This window comes from Oncorhynchus clarkii, chromosome 21 (genome assembly GCF_045791955.1).
Source record: "Oncorhynchus clarkii lewisi isolate Uvic-CL-2024 chromosome 21, UVic_Ocla_1.0, whole genome shotgun sequence".
NCBI lineage: Eukaryota > Metazoa > Chordata > Actinopteri > Salmoniformes > Salmonidae > Oncorhynchus > Oncorhynchus clarkii.
This window is the reverse complement of record NC_092167.1, coordinates 36,591,798-36,608,006: the sequence shown is the minus strand read 5'-3', so window position 1 is coordinate 36,608,006 and position 16,209 is coordinate 36,591,798. Positions and strand designations below refer to the sequence as shown.

Here is a 16,209-nt window from a genome sequence, read left to right as displayed (position 1 = left end):
TATTATGTGCAGAAACATTAAAAAAATATGGACTTATATTCTACAAAGGGAATTGGAGGTGAAAACTTTTAATATTAAAAAGGAAGCTGCATTCTCTCCACAGCGCCACCAATCTGTCTTCCAATACCTCGGTCCACACGGTGCGTGTTGGGTCACTAGTTACCACATCCACAAAGTCATAATTATGGCTAAACCCCACCTATTTCTAAAATGTATCTTCTTAAAATCTGATTTCTAATCTAACCTTAACCACACTGCAAACCTTGTGTCTAAATTTAAATTAAATCTAGATTTTTCTGATAAAGCCAATTTTGACTCTGTGGCTGTGGCAACTAGTGACAACCTGCGTGTTGTTGTTGCATTTTCTCTTCTCCATCATTGTTTTGGTCTCACATGCTAAGTGCTCACTGGCTTTTGGCAGTAGTCCTTGTCCAATCGCGTGGTAGGACTGCTAATACTACAAGATGCAAAACCAAAATGTCAGAAAATTATCTGGACCTCCGACAGGAGTCTGGAGAACGGTACAGTGCATTCTTGACCCACTCAAACTATGCGAGTCCCGACATACTGATCCTAGACCAAGCTCATAGGATTTCCTTCCCTTCATGAAAATGAGTCTGGGATGGCAAAAATGTGGCAAATTCGTGACGAAATCGTGTAGTGTATGCCCAGCATTACAGCATTGGGTCAGTAACTGAAAAGTTGCTGGTTCGAATACCAGAGGTGAAAAATCTGTCGATGTGCCCTTGAACAAGCCACTTAACCCTAACAACACATTTCACCGCACCTATCTGGTGTAAGTGACAATAAAACATTTTTTTTTGGTTTTCTTTACCTGAGCCATGGAGCGAATGATGTGCTCAAACTCCTCAGGAGACGGCTTCCCATTGATCTGTGTACCAGTGGAGGATTCTGGGTAGGCAAGATGGCCGCCATTGGCATGGGCTGTTGTGTAGCATTCACTCAGGTCACCGCCAAATGTTGCTGTGACACCACCCTGAAACCATTCATGGAAATACAGTCAACAAGGGATGCATTCGAGACCGCAGGGTTGTGCAACATGATACATGCAATCTTGAACTGTGTGAATTCTGTAAACTGTGTAAATTCTGTATGAAAAACATCAGCTGCTAAAAACTGTGGCTGTAATAGTTTGAATTTGTGGCAGTTGTTTGATTATCACACACTGTAACCAAGTGACAGTAGGAAATATACATCTAGCCAGAAACAGACTTAATCCACAAAATTACAGTTCTATTTTGGGATATATCAACTTGGGTTGCAAAGGGTCGGAAACGTTCTTCCGGAAATTTTCCATAGGAAATTAAACACTGGTATTTGGGGAATTTTGCTTAAATTCATTAAGAAAGAGTTAGCATATAACAGTGAACCTTTTTTTGTGGGATAAACATGAGGCAATTCTAGGTATTGTGGCATATTTAGGTTAAACTATCCCCAATTCAATGGAATTGCAACCCTCTGCATGCACAGTGCACTCTTCCATCACATGTACATGCTATTGATGCTATTGAGCCCACATTCCTACACTGTCTGAGCCAAGGACTAAAGGCGTTCTGGTAAGTTTTGATTACAATACTGGGTGGGCTGAATATTTTATATGACATACACAATTTTTTTGTTAACTAGTAAATAGTAGCCTACAGCAAAGTGTGTTTAAATCATTTCTAACTTGTTAACAATTTCTGCTAGGTAGTTTTTGCTACCATGTGGGTTTTACCTTGCTTAAGCCTTCTAACCAAGGACTGTTAATTCACCTGTTTCCATAAATGTTTCATTTAAAAAAATGTATCATACAAAGGAGTTCTAAGGAATCTAACTGCTTATTAACTATTTATTTGTACATGGAATTGTATTTGGGGTTTTTGACCATTTCTTTCAGGATCAGGATCATCTGGCCAAGTGCATGAAGTTCCCTCAACGCTCACAACAAGCAACCTCTGACAAAAGTCCCCCTATTCTATTTGAGGTGAAAATTATGAATCAGACACCTTAACGATAGCAACAGCTCATGGTCCTCCTGGAATCAGAAGTTTTTGTTGACTCAATGGAGGAGCGTAGTCAGAGAAATGCTGATGAATGTCTTGATCGAGTTATGTATGCAACTGGTTCACCTCTGATGCTCACAGGCAATGTGTATTGGAAGAGATTTCTGAATGTTCTTCGCCCAGCATACACCCCTCCAACCAGACATGTTTTATCTACTCATTTTCTGGATGCAGAGTTCAACAGAGTTCAAGTGAAGGTCAAGCAAATCATAGAGAAAGCAGACTGTATTGCAATCATCTCTGATGGGTGGTCGAATGTTCGTGGGCAAGGAATAATTAACTACATCATCTTCACCCCTCAACCAGTATTCTACAAGAGCACAGACACGAGGGACAACAGACACACCGGTCTCTACATTGCAAATGAGCTGAACGCAGTCATCAATGACCTTGGACCACAGAAGGTATTTGCACTGGTAACAGACAATGCTGTGAACATGAAGGCTGCTAGGTCTAAAAAGTGGAGGAGTCCTACCCTCACATCACACCCATGGCTGTTCTGCTCATGCATTGAATCTGCTCATCAAGGACATCATGGCACTGAAAACAATGGATACACTCTACAAGAGAGGCAAGGAAATGGTTAGGTGTGTGAACGGTCATCAAGTTATAGCAGCAATCTACCTCACTAAGCAAAGTGAGAAGAATACGAGCACCACATTTAAGCTGCCCAGCAACACCCAATGGGGTGGTGTTGTCATCATGTTTGACAGTCTCCTGGAGGGGAAGGAGTCTCTCCAAGAAAGTCTGACCCAAGTCTCTCCCCATCAAGAGGATCCTACTGGGTGATGTATTTTGAGAGAGAGTGGTAAGCAGCCTGAATCTCCTGAAACATATAGCAGTAGCCATCCTGTCTGATGTTCAGAATCTGCTTGCAGATGTAAGAGAAAAAATCCTTACTGCCGTGCCCACTTTACTTTTGCTCCAAGCAGAAGAAACTGCAGTTCTGAAATACATCAAAAAACATGAAGAGTTCTGCCTGAAGCCCATACACACCGCAGCGTACATGTTGGACCCCAAGTATGCTGGCAAGAGCATCCTGTCTGATGCAGCGATCAACAAGGCCTATGGTGTCATCACTACCGTGTCTGCCACCTTGGCCTGGATTAGGGCAAGGTTCTTGGCAGTCTGGTGAAGTACACTTCCAAGCAAGGGCTTTGGGGTGGAGATGCAATATGGCAGTCGTGCCAACATATCTCATCAGCCACCTGGTGGAAGGGGCTTTGTGGATCTGAGGCTCTTTCCCCTATTGCCTCCATCATCCTCCAAATCCCACCAACATCAGCTGCCTCAGAGCGCAACTGGTCCTTGTTTGGGAACACACACGCAACAGGCTGATAATACAAGGGTTGAAAATTTGGTGGCTATCCGGGCAAATTTGAGGCCTTTTGAGGCATCCTCAACAAGGTTGGAAAGTGACAATGAAGATGGGGCCTCGGAGTCTGATGTTCAAGAGGTGGACATTGAGGAGGTCCAGGGAGAAGACATGAAGCCTGAGAGGAAGACAACCAAAGATTTAGTTTCTAGACTATCATTTTACAGATCTGCATATTTTTCCGTTAATTCCCATATATTCCCGTTAATTCCAATATATTTCTGTTAGTTCCCACGGAAAGTTCCCACGGAAAGTTCCCACTGAATATTCCCCAAAATGTGCAACTGTAATATCAACACAAACCATGTTTACATGTCACATTCTGTTACATGCATTGCATTGAGTAGAACTAATATCCTAAATATCCTAAATGAGGCTACACAAGCTGATCCAATCAAGTTCTAACCAAAAACCTGCCATCACTGCTGTTAAAATAAACAGAGGCTAATTTTGTGAATTCCCTAAATCTAACTAAGTCTAGGAGCCTAGGAGCGTCAGAGGCGGGCCAGCTCGTTACCCAACCATGATTAGCTGGATCTATAGTAGTCTAATCCTTCAGGGATAATAGCTTTTTAGCTGATCCAACAATGACTCTGCTTCCAATGCAATATTTCCATCATAGCCATCTGGATGCCTTGATATGCTATTCGTTAAAGGGGCTGCAACCACTGTGTTTCTGTGACTAATGGATTATATGAATTAGACACTGTGTAAAACCCTATTTTTGAATTTCATTTGCTTGTTGGCTCTAATGTTTGCTCATGATTAGTTTGAATGTGATCCACAAGGACTAGCGATATATAGCTAACACTTCATAAGCACTTTGTTTGAAATATAGCATCCTCAGTTGCCCTTTTGAACTTGTAATTGTGTGCTTAGCATATTGAAGAAGCATTGTTGACAGACTAGCTGACATATCATCCAGCCAGTTACCTATGTAGTGAGGTTTTAGCCTTTGTAAACAGAAAAACCCTGTAGTCTAGGCTAAGTTAGCATAGCGCCCAAGTTGCTGTCCCATTCACAAGCTATGTTAGCCAGCCGAGCTAAGAGGATTAAAGTTCCAGTTTGGTTCTTGCACATTTAAGAAATTGTTTCTGCCCCACTTGACATGGTGGCAGCCTCTCTCTTCTGCGAGCAGGCCCTGTCGCCATAGCGACACTGACAGTTCAGGCCCTACTGGCTGGAGCAGACAGACTGTATGTGGGTTTAGGTTTCGACTGACACCAAAAACACTAACTGCGTCTTTCCTGCAAATTGGTTTCGCCCAATGAAGCCGGAAACGTCTCTTTGTATCGCAAGCACTCAGCTTAATCTCTGTTCCACTAATTTGAATTTAAATTATTTAATGTTTTTTTTTATGTTGTTTTCTGTGATTCACTTTATCTTTAAACATAGACTCCATTGCACATTTATTTTAGCTTGAAAACATTAGGGTGGAAGAGCAGTAGATTAGCATGCCACCCAAACACCGTTAACCATGCTATACTGTGTGGATTGGGTTGTTACATTGTGCATAAGAATGTGACACTGCTGAAATAAACTATAAAGCACCGGCACACAAAAAAATGTCTGCAAGGATTTTATAATCTAAATTCCTTCAGGGTTGAAAAAAATACAAGCTGTAGCAGCATCTTTGCCTCCCACTGCATAGCTCACATACTTTCTCTCTCTGTCTCAAGCACTTACCCGGGCCCGTTCGCATACATCCACAGTGACCTAACAAGAGCTCTTTCTTGGGTAAAAAAATGCTCAATTTCTCATGGGTCCTGGATAAGTCAAGGAGGCCTTTTGGCTTTGGCTGGCTGTGTCTGCTTATATAACCTTATTAAAAGTGCCCAGATGAACTCTGACTGCAATATGCCCACAGTAATACATGATTTGAGAGAGAAAAAAAGCTATGTCTGTCTGGAGGCAAGCCAAAACAGAGAATAATTTGATTTGGATTCAACGCAGACTAAATCAAGACTGAAATAAGTAGTAGTAATTTCCTTCCTTCTAACTCCTAGACATAATAATACTGTTGCAGCAAAGACCATACTTGGTCAATCCTGAACTTAAAATTGCACATTTAAGCTAGTGAATAGGCAGTGAATTATTTGCAAAAAGACAAGCTGGGTGTGCCGCTATGCCATTAACGCATGTATCTACAATGTGGACAAAAACTTAAAAGACCGATTAGGGCGTCGAAACAAGAGATGGGGTGAGGTTAAGTCTGTTTACTTTATTGCATCATGTTTATGACCCCCTGTAAAGGGTTAGAATGATGGCTACCCTAACCATCATTCTTAAAGGGATTGTTCACCCAAATTACAAAAACAAAACCAAACCATGGATTGCTGTCATATGTCATTTGGGTGATCCCTTTCACCCATATCCATATCCACAGCTTGGATAAAACAGCCCAGTTGACATTTAAATTGACTCGCCACTCCCAACAATCCATTGACATTAAAACCAGAAAATCAAGATCTTTATTTTATATTGTTCATCAAAGTTACTTAACTGATCCTGAGTGATCCTGCTTTGTGAACTTAGTGATCCTATTTCCCAACCCCCAAGAGAGGCCTGGTCTTACCCCCTGGTCTTTGAGGAGCTGGACAGACTTCTGCAGGGCCAGAATCTGGTGGAACAGGGGGCTTTGGAGCACCGACTTGAGCAAGCTTAGCTTCTCCTCGGTGGGGACCTCCCCCCGCTCCTTCAGCTTGGCCTGGAGCCGCTCCACTGCCTGCAAGGCACGCTGGGTATCTGCAAAGCATCGCATAGTTCAGTGACAGCATGGGGCGGCAGCCATGTGGAGAAAAGGGGACGAGAGAGGCGGCAGGGGGATAGCTATCAGTATGAACAGGCAGGCTGATCACAAGTGTTGTGAAATTGTTTACAAGTTGAGTATAGTTAGATAGGAGGTCGACATGCCCCCTTCAGCTACTCTAAAACATTCTGTGAGTTTAATCCAAGTGTTCCTAATTTGTTGTCAGTGTTTATTCAGGTTTTATTGCTGAAAATGTGAAGTCTATGGCAGATTTCTAACGTTTTCATCTTCATCTGAGTAACCCATGCTCCCATTAACACACAGAACCAAACATGCTTGCTAATGTGATAAGCCCTATGTGAATGATTCATTGGGAAGAGAGAGAGAGAGAGAGAGAGACATATAGAGAGAGAGAGAGAGAGAGAGAGAGTGAGAGAGAGAGAGAGAGAGAGAGAGAGAGAGAGAGAGAGAGAGAGAGAGAGAGAGAGAGAGAGAGAGAGAGAAAATAAATCACACGTTAACCATCCGAGGCTTAGCTAAGGTCGACCGCTGTTCACAAGAGTTTAGAAAATGAGAATCATGTAGCTATGAGCTTTGCTTTATATCACCTTTACTCCACAGACACACAGATGCATACAAAGCTCTCCCTCGCCCTCCATTTGGTAAATCGGACCATAACTCTTATCTTCCTGATTCCTGCTTACAAGCAAAAACTCAAACAGGAAGTATCAGTGATGTGCTCAATATGGAAGTGGTCCGAGGAAGCTGATGCTGAGCTACAGAATTGTTTCACTAGCACAGACTGGAATATGTTCCGGGACTCATCCGATGGCATTGAGGTGTTTACCACATCAGTCACCAGCTTCATTAAAAAGTGTATCAACAACATCGTCCCCACAGTGACCGTATGTACATATCCCAACCAGAAGACATGGATTACAGGCAACATCCGCACTGGCTGCATTACTGCTTGGTATGGCAACTACTTGACATCCGACCGCAAGGTGCTACAGAGGGTAGTACGTACAGCCCTCTATACCAGGAGGCCCTAAAAATTGTCAGACACCAGCCACTCAAGTCATAGACTGTTCTCTCTGCTACCGCACAGCAAGTGGTACTGATGCACCAAGTCTGGAACCAACAGGACCCTGAACAGCTTCTACACCAACAGGACCCTGAACAGCTTCTACTCCCAAGCCATAAGACTGTTAAATAGTTAGTTAAATAGTTAACCAAATAGCTACCTGGACTATCTGCCTTGACCCTTTTTTGACTCATCACATACGCTGCTGCTACTGTTTACTATCTGTGACTTTATTCCTAGTTATATGTACATATCTACATCATCGTACCCCTGCATGTTACCCCTTGTATATAGTCAAGTTATCATTACTCATTATGTGTCTATTATTTCTTTATTTTCTTTCTCTCTGCCCTGTTGGGAAGGGCCTGAAAGTAAGCATTTTACTGTTAGTCCACACCTGTTGGTTACGAAGCATGTGACAAATAAAAATTGACTGGATTTGAAATTTGATTTGATTTGCACCGGAAGAAAGAACAAATTCATCAATGATTCGCTGTTCGACTCACAGACCCGGAATGGCCAACCAGAGAAAAAGGCCCTCCACAGTTTGCTTGCTGGACTCTGCATAAGCTCCACAATCAAACAACTCAAGCCTACTCGCCTCTCTTGCCTCCTCAGAGCAGCCTGTTAGCCGAGGATGGGTTTGACGTCCTCTGGTCCAGGAGGACGGGCCAATTTCAGAGGACCACGGACTGTGACTAAAACCTAATAGGGCGTGCACAAGTTCCAAAGCACTGTTCCTTCTGAGAGCTAGCCTACAGATGTAGAACCTTAATTTGATCACTCTTTTGTTGGTCAGAATTGTTCTGCACCGCAGGAAATGCAGATGAGCTTCGCGACTGAAAACCCATACTAACACACAGTATTAGACTTTTCATGTAGCCTACTTTTGTACAGCTAATAGCCTAACCACCGATCAAGCAACATGATGGACTAAACGTTATTTTGCTGTGACAATATAGGTCAAATTCAGATCCTAAACATGTACCTCATTGAGCAGAGACAGTAAACAAACCAAAAATACGGGAGTCTCGACAGACACATTTCTCTGTACCTTTTGGAGTACTTTATTTGAGTTTTCGTAGCTGAGTGTTTGAGCATTCATAACAAGGATTCTCCTCAGACTCTGAGTTTGTTAGTGACATAGGCGGATTTTACAATAACAGAGGCCAAGTCAGGATTCTTTCTGTTTGGATGGGAGATGGAGAGTTAGGGAGTAACATATTATCTAAATACGTAATAACATCAATCAAATTCACTCTCTTGATCGAAACATTACAGTACCACCTCTCGCTCTTTTCATCTGGTGAGACCTTGCACATAACCGACAACATTAGCAATCAACACTTTTCTAACTTTGACATATCACAAATTGACTGATCTCTTACCCATTGTCTCAATCATGTCTTTTATTCCCGGTAGATGTGATAGCTGCCCATCAACCAGAGAGTGTAGTCAAGGCCTGCAAAATACCCATATCTGTGTTACACACCCTGCAAATGAATATGATATCAACATAAAACCATGATGAGTGTTGCTGCAATGCTACTTTTATCACTCATTATCACGTAAGCTACTTACTTAATCAATGTTTATATCAGGCCAGTGTTTTCATACTGACTGACAGTAGACCTTTAAAATATCTCAGCAGCCCAATGTTCATACATTCAGATGACATTATATAAAGTACCCGTTTTAACCTGGAGTATTTTTTTTTACTTCTTCAGAGGAGAGCTGCTACACTACTTACTTACTTACTTCCTGACTTTATTGTCCCCATGGGGAGATTTTGTTGCAGTGTCATGTACATGTTTAAAGTGCCGTTTAAATACAAAACAAAATTGACAATACAAGTTTCATAACAGTTACATACCAATAAAACGTAAATTTAAAGAAAAAGACTAGCCTGCTGGCCTTACTGGGTCGATAGGAACATTAGCCCGAAGAGCTGCTACACTACAATAAGCAGGGTCTTTACTAGGCATATGTAGTTTGTTGGAGACTTTGTATTTGAACTAATACACTTATTCAGGGATTAACATCTGCCAATTGTCATTCCTGGGGCCTTAATTGACATTGGCGATGGCTTTGTGACATGCATGTTACCATCAGGCATCTGTGTGGCCTTAGCAAAGCCATTTACTATACATATTAGGCCTATAACAGGCAGGTGTTCTGCTTCTGTGTTCAGTAGCCTAACCAATAGCCATATATCACTTCTCAGTTACTGTAAATCAAGTATTCATTAACACATTCAGGAATAAATTATTTGTGTTACCATACCAAGCACAAGAATGATAACTTTTAAAACTGAAAGATTTAGTGATGGAGATTAAGTCAATGTTCTGACAGATGTTTCATTTTATATTGGGACACTTTTTATACATCAAGATACAATAATGTACAAATCCTGGAAGATGAATATAGCATATTCATGACCTACAGTAAATCGTCTCACCAAATGCTCTGTAGTTGTAACCTAGTCATACCCACTCCAGCCATAGGCTATGCAAGGACATTTTTCCCCTTTAATTGCATTCATCCATTATCAATAAGAAGCGGTATGAGGGATGATCTTAATTTTTTGTTGGCACCTTATTTAATTTGTTTAAATCTCATATTAGCCTAATAATTAACGTTAGGTGCAGGTGTAAATGCTGAATAGCCATTTTCGAATGTAATCATCAGTAGGCTTCACAACAGGAAATGTCAATACACTTTTTTCTTTTTTACAGACAATAGCATTTTTTGTCTCCCAATATAAAAACGAATTTGAAACCAAAATGAAAACAACTTCAAGTTTCATGAAGGGCCTTTCACAAGGTTTGGACAAACAAATAGCATAGCCCTAGCCGAGACGCGCGAATGGATAACGGTTTCTCGATGTATGTTTTGCAAGCCATAGCCCATATTCATAATCATAAACTCGCTATAGCATAGGTTTCGTTCTTCGCTCACTCAAGTCATATTTTTTCTAACTTAAATTTGTTTGTATACGTGTCTGTTTATGAATTTAAATTGTATTATTTTGAAGCTAGTCTCGGCTACTGAGAAGGCAAGGAACACAATCCGCTTTTCTCAACTCCTCCTTCTTCTCCATCTCATCTTCGGGACACTGAATCAACAGGTTTCCGACGTTATCAGATAAAACAGAAAAGTTGGATAATGTTGTGACAACGATCGAAACCACCCAAAGTGCTTGAAACATTCTCACAAAGCTATACACGTATAATATCATAGGCTGTGTAAAATAATACAGATACCGTCGAAACAATTACTGAGCCAGCCGCTGAGAATGTAGCCTTTTAACAATAGCAACATGTTGCTCACAAATCCGAACTAGGAATTCAGTTTTAGATTTGTGTCCAAAACAATTAGCCTATTAACTTTTATCTAGTCAAATTAATTGGAATTCGTGTTTTAGAGACGAAGGAAACTTACATAGGCGTTGACCCTTGTCTGACGGCTGGCATAGGACGTATATTGCCTGTCCCGTTGTCCTTCGGCTAACTGCGCATAGACAAGAGTTTAAAGATGGGGCGTACTTGTAACTCGATCTTCTACATACATTTGCAGTAATAGCGGCACGGAGAGTTGAGCTTGAGACAGTCTATGGTAGAGATGGCCGAGGTTTATTGGGAGATCACAAGCGCCGCTTGGTGGATACTGTGCCAACTAGGACTGAAGTGCAGCCTGCTGTAATGTACTACAGGTAATCTTATGTATTGCACTCAGACTAGTTTATTTTACGCCTGCTACATTAGGTTACAATCAGAAAGACGCGATTGTGTATTGTTGGGGTATTGCAACAGGCATGTCTGCAATTGCATGGGCTCGTGCTCAGTTAGGGTTTGGCCGGGGTAGGCCGTCATTGTAAATAAGAATTTGTTCTTAACTGACTTGCCTAGGTAAATCAAATAAATGTAAAAAAAATCCCATGCATAAATATTATAATGGATATATTGGGGGGTATGCAATGCAATGCAACTGAACACAGGCTTTCATAATGTTGCAGGTAACATCAATGCTTGAAGAAATAGTCACTGGCAGGAATGTTAAAACAGGGTCTCCACTTTTATCCATTTTTCAAAACATAGATAACAGCTCTTTATCTTTCTGTTTGTTCTTCACATTGTGAAGTGCTGATCTCCTCTGCTATTCTGATTACTGGCAAAGTAGGGGTACTGAAACTTATTCAACTTGGTGCAGAATAGTTTCCAAATAAACTTCAGTACATATGCCTATCAATAAAGACAAGAGCCCTTTAATTATAGACACTAATGATTGTATAGTACTAAAACGTAATGTTTACCGTTGGTATTTACCATTATCTCAAATCATTCAACGTATAGCTGCATCTAGAGCCAATGCTGCATTTGCTAGTGCTCTTCCGGCACTATTGTCTCTCCGTTTCTTGCTCTCTCTCTCACACACACACAGACACACACGCAAATTCCAATTCCAGGGACGTGCGGCCAAAGTACAAACGACATGCATTGGCCAAGTGCAGGTGAGCATGCAAATGTAGGGGCATTATGTGATCGCAATGTGAAAAAACTAAAGCATTTCTGCTCAGCAGACACCTTGGAAAGGACACGGCGTGCTGTTTAGATCTTCTGTCTGTGTCCTGTTTATAGAATAATGTGCTCCATTTCAGACCCAGATGTGCCAAGCTTATAAAATGTTGATATGAGAGAGAGAGAGGTGTTACTCAAAGTTAAATGTATCAAATGCCTGTGGGAACACAGTCCCTTTTTGCCTGTTAAATTTTGGTTTCCTTGTGGGAACATGAAGATTGTTCATTCATTCATCTATCGATTTGTTAATTCATTCATTTGTTAATTCATCCATCTATGTGGGTATTAATACAACTTGAATTTGAACTAGTATCATGCATTCCCACTCATTGAAATGTAGGCTAGCAACATAATTAAACACTTGTATGTATGTTTTATGAATAGGGGAGGCATTTGTGTACTATTGTTCCACTGATCAGGGCAGCAGCTCAACTATGTAGATAGCGTGGTTGAATTTGAGGTGGTTACTTGCTTGAGACCTGAAAACGTGTGTTAGCTCCCTGAGGTAATGCCTAGGCTTTAGCTCAGTGGGCTAACACTATCTTGTCGCAGTGCAGAATGTGCACACCTTGACATTGGTATCTACATCATTGGCATTGTCTAATGCAGCTTGGTTAATTTGTGTCTATATCATCATGGCACATAATAGCCATTATTATTTCAGAAATCCTATCTAATTGCTGAGGAAATAACTGCCATCATCTCACATATTGGGCTAGAATGGGAACTGTCTCTTGTCAAATCTGCCAGCTCATCCAATGATTCCCCCACTTTCGTCTTGGCCTCCTATTGGTTGATACATTAAACTGTCTAGGAATCGGGAAATGCATGACTGAACAAGAACGTCCTGTTTTCAGAGCAAAATGGATTGGAAATGGGTTTTGTCTTCAGAGCTATTTAGCAAAAAAGTGTCCGACATTATCTCAATTCACATAGGATAAAGGTAAGACCCAGATGCAGACTGTGTCGAAGTAACAATGTTTATTACAGCAACAGGGGCAAAGGTATAGGACGGCAGGCAGGGTCAGGTCAGGCAGAGGTCGGTAATCCAGAGGTGGGGCAAAGGTACAGGATGACAGGCAGGCTCAGGGGCAGGCAAAGTGGTCAAGAGTCAAGACAGGCAAGGGTCAAAATCAGGAGGACGAGAAAAGAGAGACTGTGGAAAACCAGGAGCTGATACAAAAACGCTGGTTGACTTGACAAACAAGACGAACTGGAAACAGAGAACGCAGTTATAAATACACAGGGGATAATGGGGAAGATGGGCAACACCTGGAGGAAGGTGGAGACAATCACAAAGACAGATGAAACAGATCAGGACTTAACAGAATATGGAGAAACTGTATCATAAGGGTGGCAAAACGGTTTGGCAAAAAAAGAAGCTCTATAAAGTCTACCAGTTGTTTATTTAAAGTGGGACTGTATTGTATGTGTAACTCTTGTAGCGATGTTGCTCATCGATGACCCTTGCTGAACACTCATTCCAGTCCAGTATTTTTTAAATGTTGTATTATTTGTTGTTGACGCTGATGATGAGAAGGAGGTACAGAGAGTTGAACATTTAATTTTGCACAGACATGGAACAGGACAGGAACCGCGTCAAAACCAGGCAATACAAAGACGTATGACAATTAATGCTGAAGTGGGGAACATAGCTGGGGAACAGACAGATATAGGGAAGGACATAACACAAGTGATTGAGTCCAGGTGAGTGCAATGAATCGCTGATGCACGTGACGAGGGAAGCAGGTGTGTGTAATGATGGTGGCAGGAGTGCGTAATGCTGGGTAGCCTGGCGCCCACGAGCGCCAGGGAGGGAGAGTGGAAGCAGGCGTGACAAATAACTATGTTGTTTTGATGGCAAATGTGAACAAATTTGTTGAATATATTTAAAAGACTGAAATATCACTGTCAATATTTATGGCTTATTTGATAATCAACAATGTTATATCTACTTCCGACATTCATTGAATTTACAGTTTTAAACAAGGGCATGCCATTTCAAGTGAAACACTACATTTCAAATTGATTATGAAATTCTGACTCACTGAGAACAAAGGCGTAAATTGATCTGTCCACATAGTGTTATGTTAGTCTTTTGGTGTTAGGGAGGCCGTAACAATGGATGGTGCAGTGAGGAGGCAGACATGATGTTCCCGTTGCAATGCCCGGAGTAAGGGCTTTTATTAGTGGAGAAGCTAAAATGTGGCAAACTTCTGTAACACATATTTCCAACAAAAATAACAAGCATGATGCAAACTATTGACAGGAAACATATAAACATACATATATTTTTTTTAACATTATTTAGTAAATATTTTCTTAAACTTTATTTTTCTTAAAACTGTATTGTTGGTTAAGGGCTTGTAATTAAGCATTTCATGGTAAGGTCGACATCTGTTGTATTCACCGCATGTGACAAATAACATTTGATACTCAGATAACTGAAAAACAATCGACAACTCAAAACAGAGCTCTGAATAACACAGGCCTCAATCACACCTGATAGAATGCCAGTATGACAAACGTACCCTATCTGGAAGAGGAATGACAGGTTTTAGACAGGATGGGAAACCCTCAACACCCTTACCATTTTAGACCAATAATCAATGATTAGTCTTCCATATGGTCATGATATCACGATTCACATTGTTCAAGTAATATAATCTCAATTACCAAATATATAGCCTACAATGCAATAACTATGCATAAAAAAATACAATAGACCGGGGTAGACCTACGCCTTGATCACAACTACAGCAACATTGTATTTTTGGTACACCAGAAGTACATTCATTTCCAATGGAACGCTGGGGTTGCCTTGCAGCATTGCCTTGCCATTGTCTTGCAGTGCGTCCTGTGTGGTGCATACTATGGATCTATTCATCCTATCCGTGAAACTGTATGCGTAGACGGTTTAACAGAAATGGTAGCAGAAGGTGAATGTTGAATTTTTGTTGCACACATATCTTGATGATGATGCGTACTATTTTGCGCAATGATGCTTCGAACACACCAATAGTGTCATTGCGCAAAATAGTATGCATATTCATCTGAATATGTATGCAACCAAAGTTCAATATTCACATTCTGCTACCATTTCTGTCAAGCCTTCTATGCATACAGTTTGACCATACATTCGATAAATCCAACATATGTACCAAACCGAAGACACTGCAATTGCCTCTGCACAGCAATCAATGCTGCAAGACAAACGCAGCGTTTCATTGGAAATGAATGTAATTCTGGTGTCCCAAATGCAATGACACTGTTGGTATGTTCGAATCGTGACACTATTGCTGTGATTAAGGCGCAAACTATGGCTGTCTAGTTTGGCTGACAACAGAGGGGGCTGTGCTTTGTTTTAACCGATTGGTACTCCTCGGTCTTTCTCACGGGTTCCTGTCCAAACCAGTGAGCACGGTTATGTTAATATAATAGCTTGTTTAAAACGTTTACATGCATTGCAAGATGAACGATTTCCCAAATAATCCTGTTTACATGGACACATCTGAAATCAGGCAACTGATAGAATTTATGTAAAAATGCAGGAAATAGCCAATCAAAATAAACGTTTTAACACAGTGGCCATGTTATTTTTTGCAAATACTATTTGATTCTGAGTTTGGACATATAACGTATGTGAAAACTATTTACAAGATGCATACTTTAAGTTTTTCCCAAACTCACTTCACTTGCGCATTAGAGGTAAGGATGCGCTACCTGGTGCTGGCACATGTGCAGATTAAATACACCACTGGAACGGCGATTAAACTGTTTACATGTCCTCATTATTCGAAAGATTGCTCACAAAATATTTACCTTTATTTAACTTGGCAAGTCAGTTAAGAACAAATTCTTATTTTCAACGATGGCGTAGGAACAGTGGGTTAACTGCCTGTTCAGGGGCAGAACGACAGATTTGAACTTGCAACCTTTTGGGTTACTAGTCCAACGCTCTAACCACTAGGCTACCCTGCCGCCCAATGTTGGTTAACAGTATAGAGTAACTGTCAGTATGCCTTCCAAATGTCAACAGAACTTTTATATGCACTACCTCAGGCCATAAGAAAGTAGTCCTAAAGCAAACATGAAAACATAATATTCAATTGCGCTTACTTCAAAGACTACAATCAATTAGTAAGAAAGGAGTAACCCGACATAGTGGCTCAAAGGCCTAACAGTTATGACCCTGTAGTATAAACTAGGTTCATTATCTCTATACTGATGTTAAAAATAGAAAACAACCCTCTATAAAGAATACAAAAACAACTGCACATTCACACATTTTACCACAATAAGTAGAGAACTAAGCTTCCAGTTGTTTCAGCACTTTAAGCATTCAGTACCATTAAAGA

General features: G+C 40.9%; 1 protein-coding gene across 1 annotated transcript in view; it reads right to left on the bottom strand.

Moving 5' to 3' along the window:
* The window catches only part of LOC139378980 (multiple PDZ domain protein-like), a 72,277-nt gene extending 61,390 nt beyond the window's left edge, over positions 1–10,887 (bottom strand). Inside the window, exons 1-4 of the mRNA XM_071121643.1 lie at positions 10,716–10,887; positions 8,663–8,736; positions 6,017–6,186; positions 836–997 (exon numbers count right to left, since the gene is read on the bottom strand). Of these exons, the coding sequence (XP_070977744.1) occupies positions 836–997; positions 6,017–6,186; positions 8,663–8,678 (348 nt within the window). The 5' untranslated portion in view covers positions 8,679–8,736; positions 10,716–10,887. The remainder of the gene's footprint in view (positions 1–835; positions 998–6,016; positions 6,187–8,662; positions 8,737–10,715) is intronic.
* Between the last annotated feature and the right edge of the window lie 5,322 nt (positions 10,888–16,209).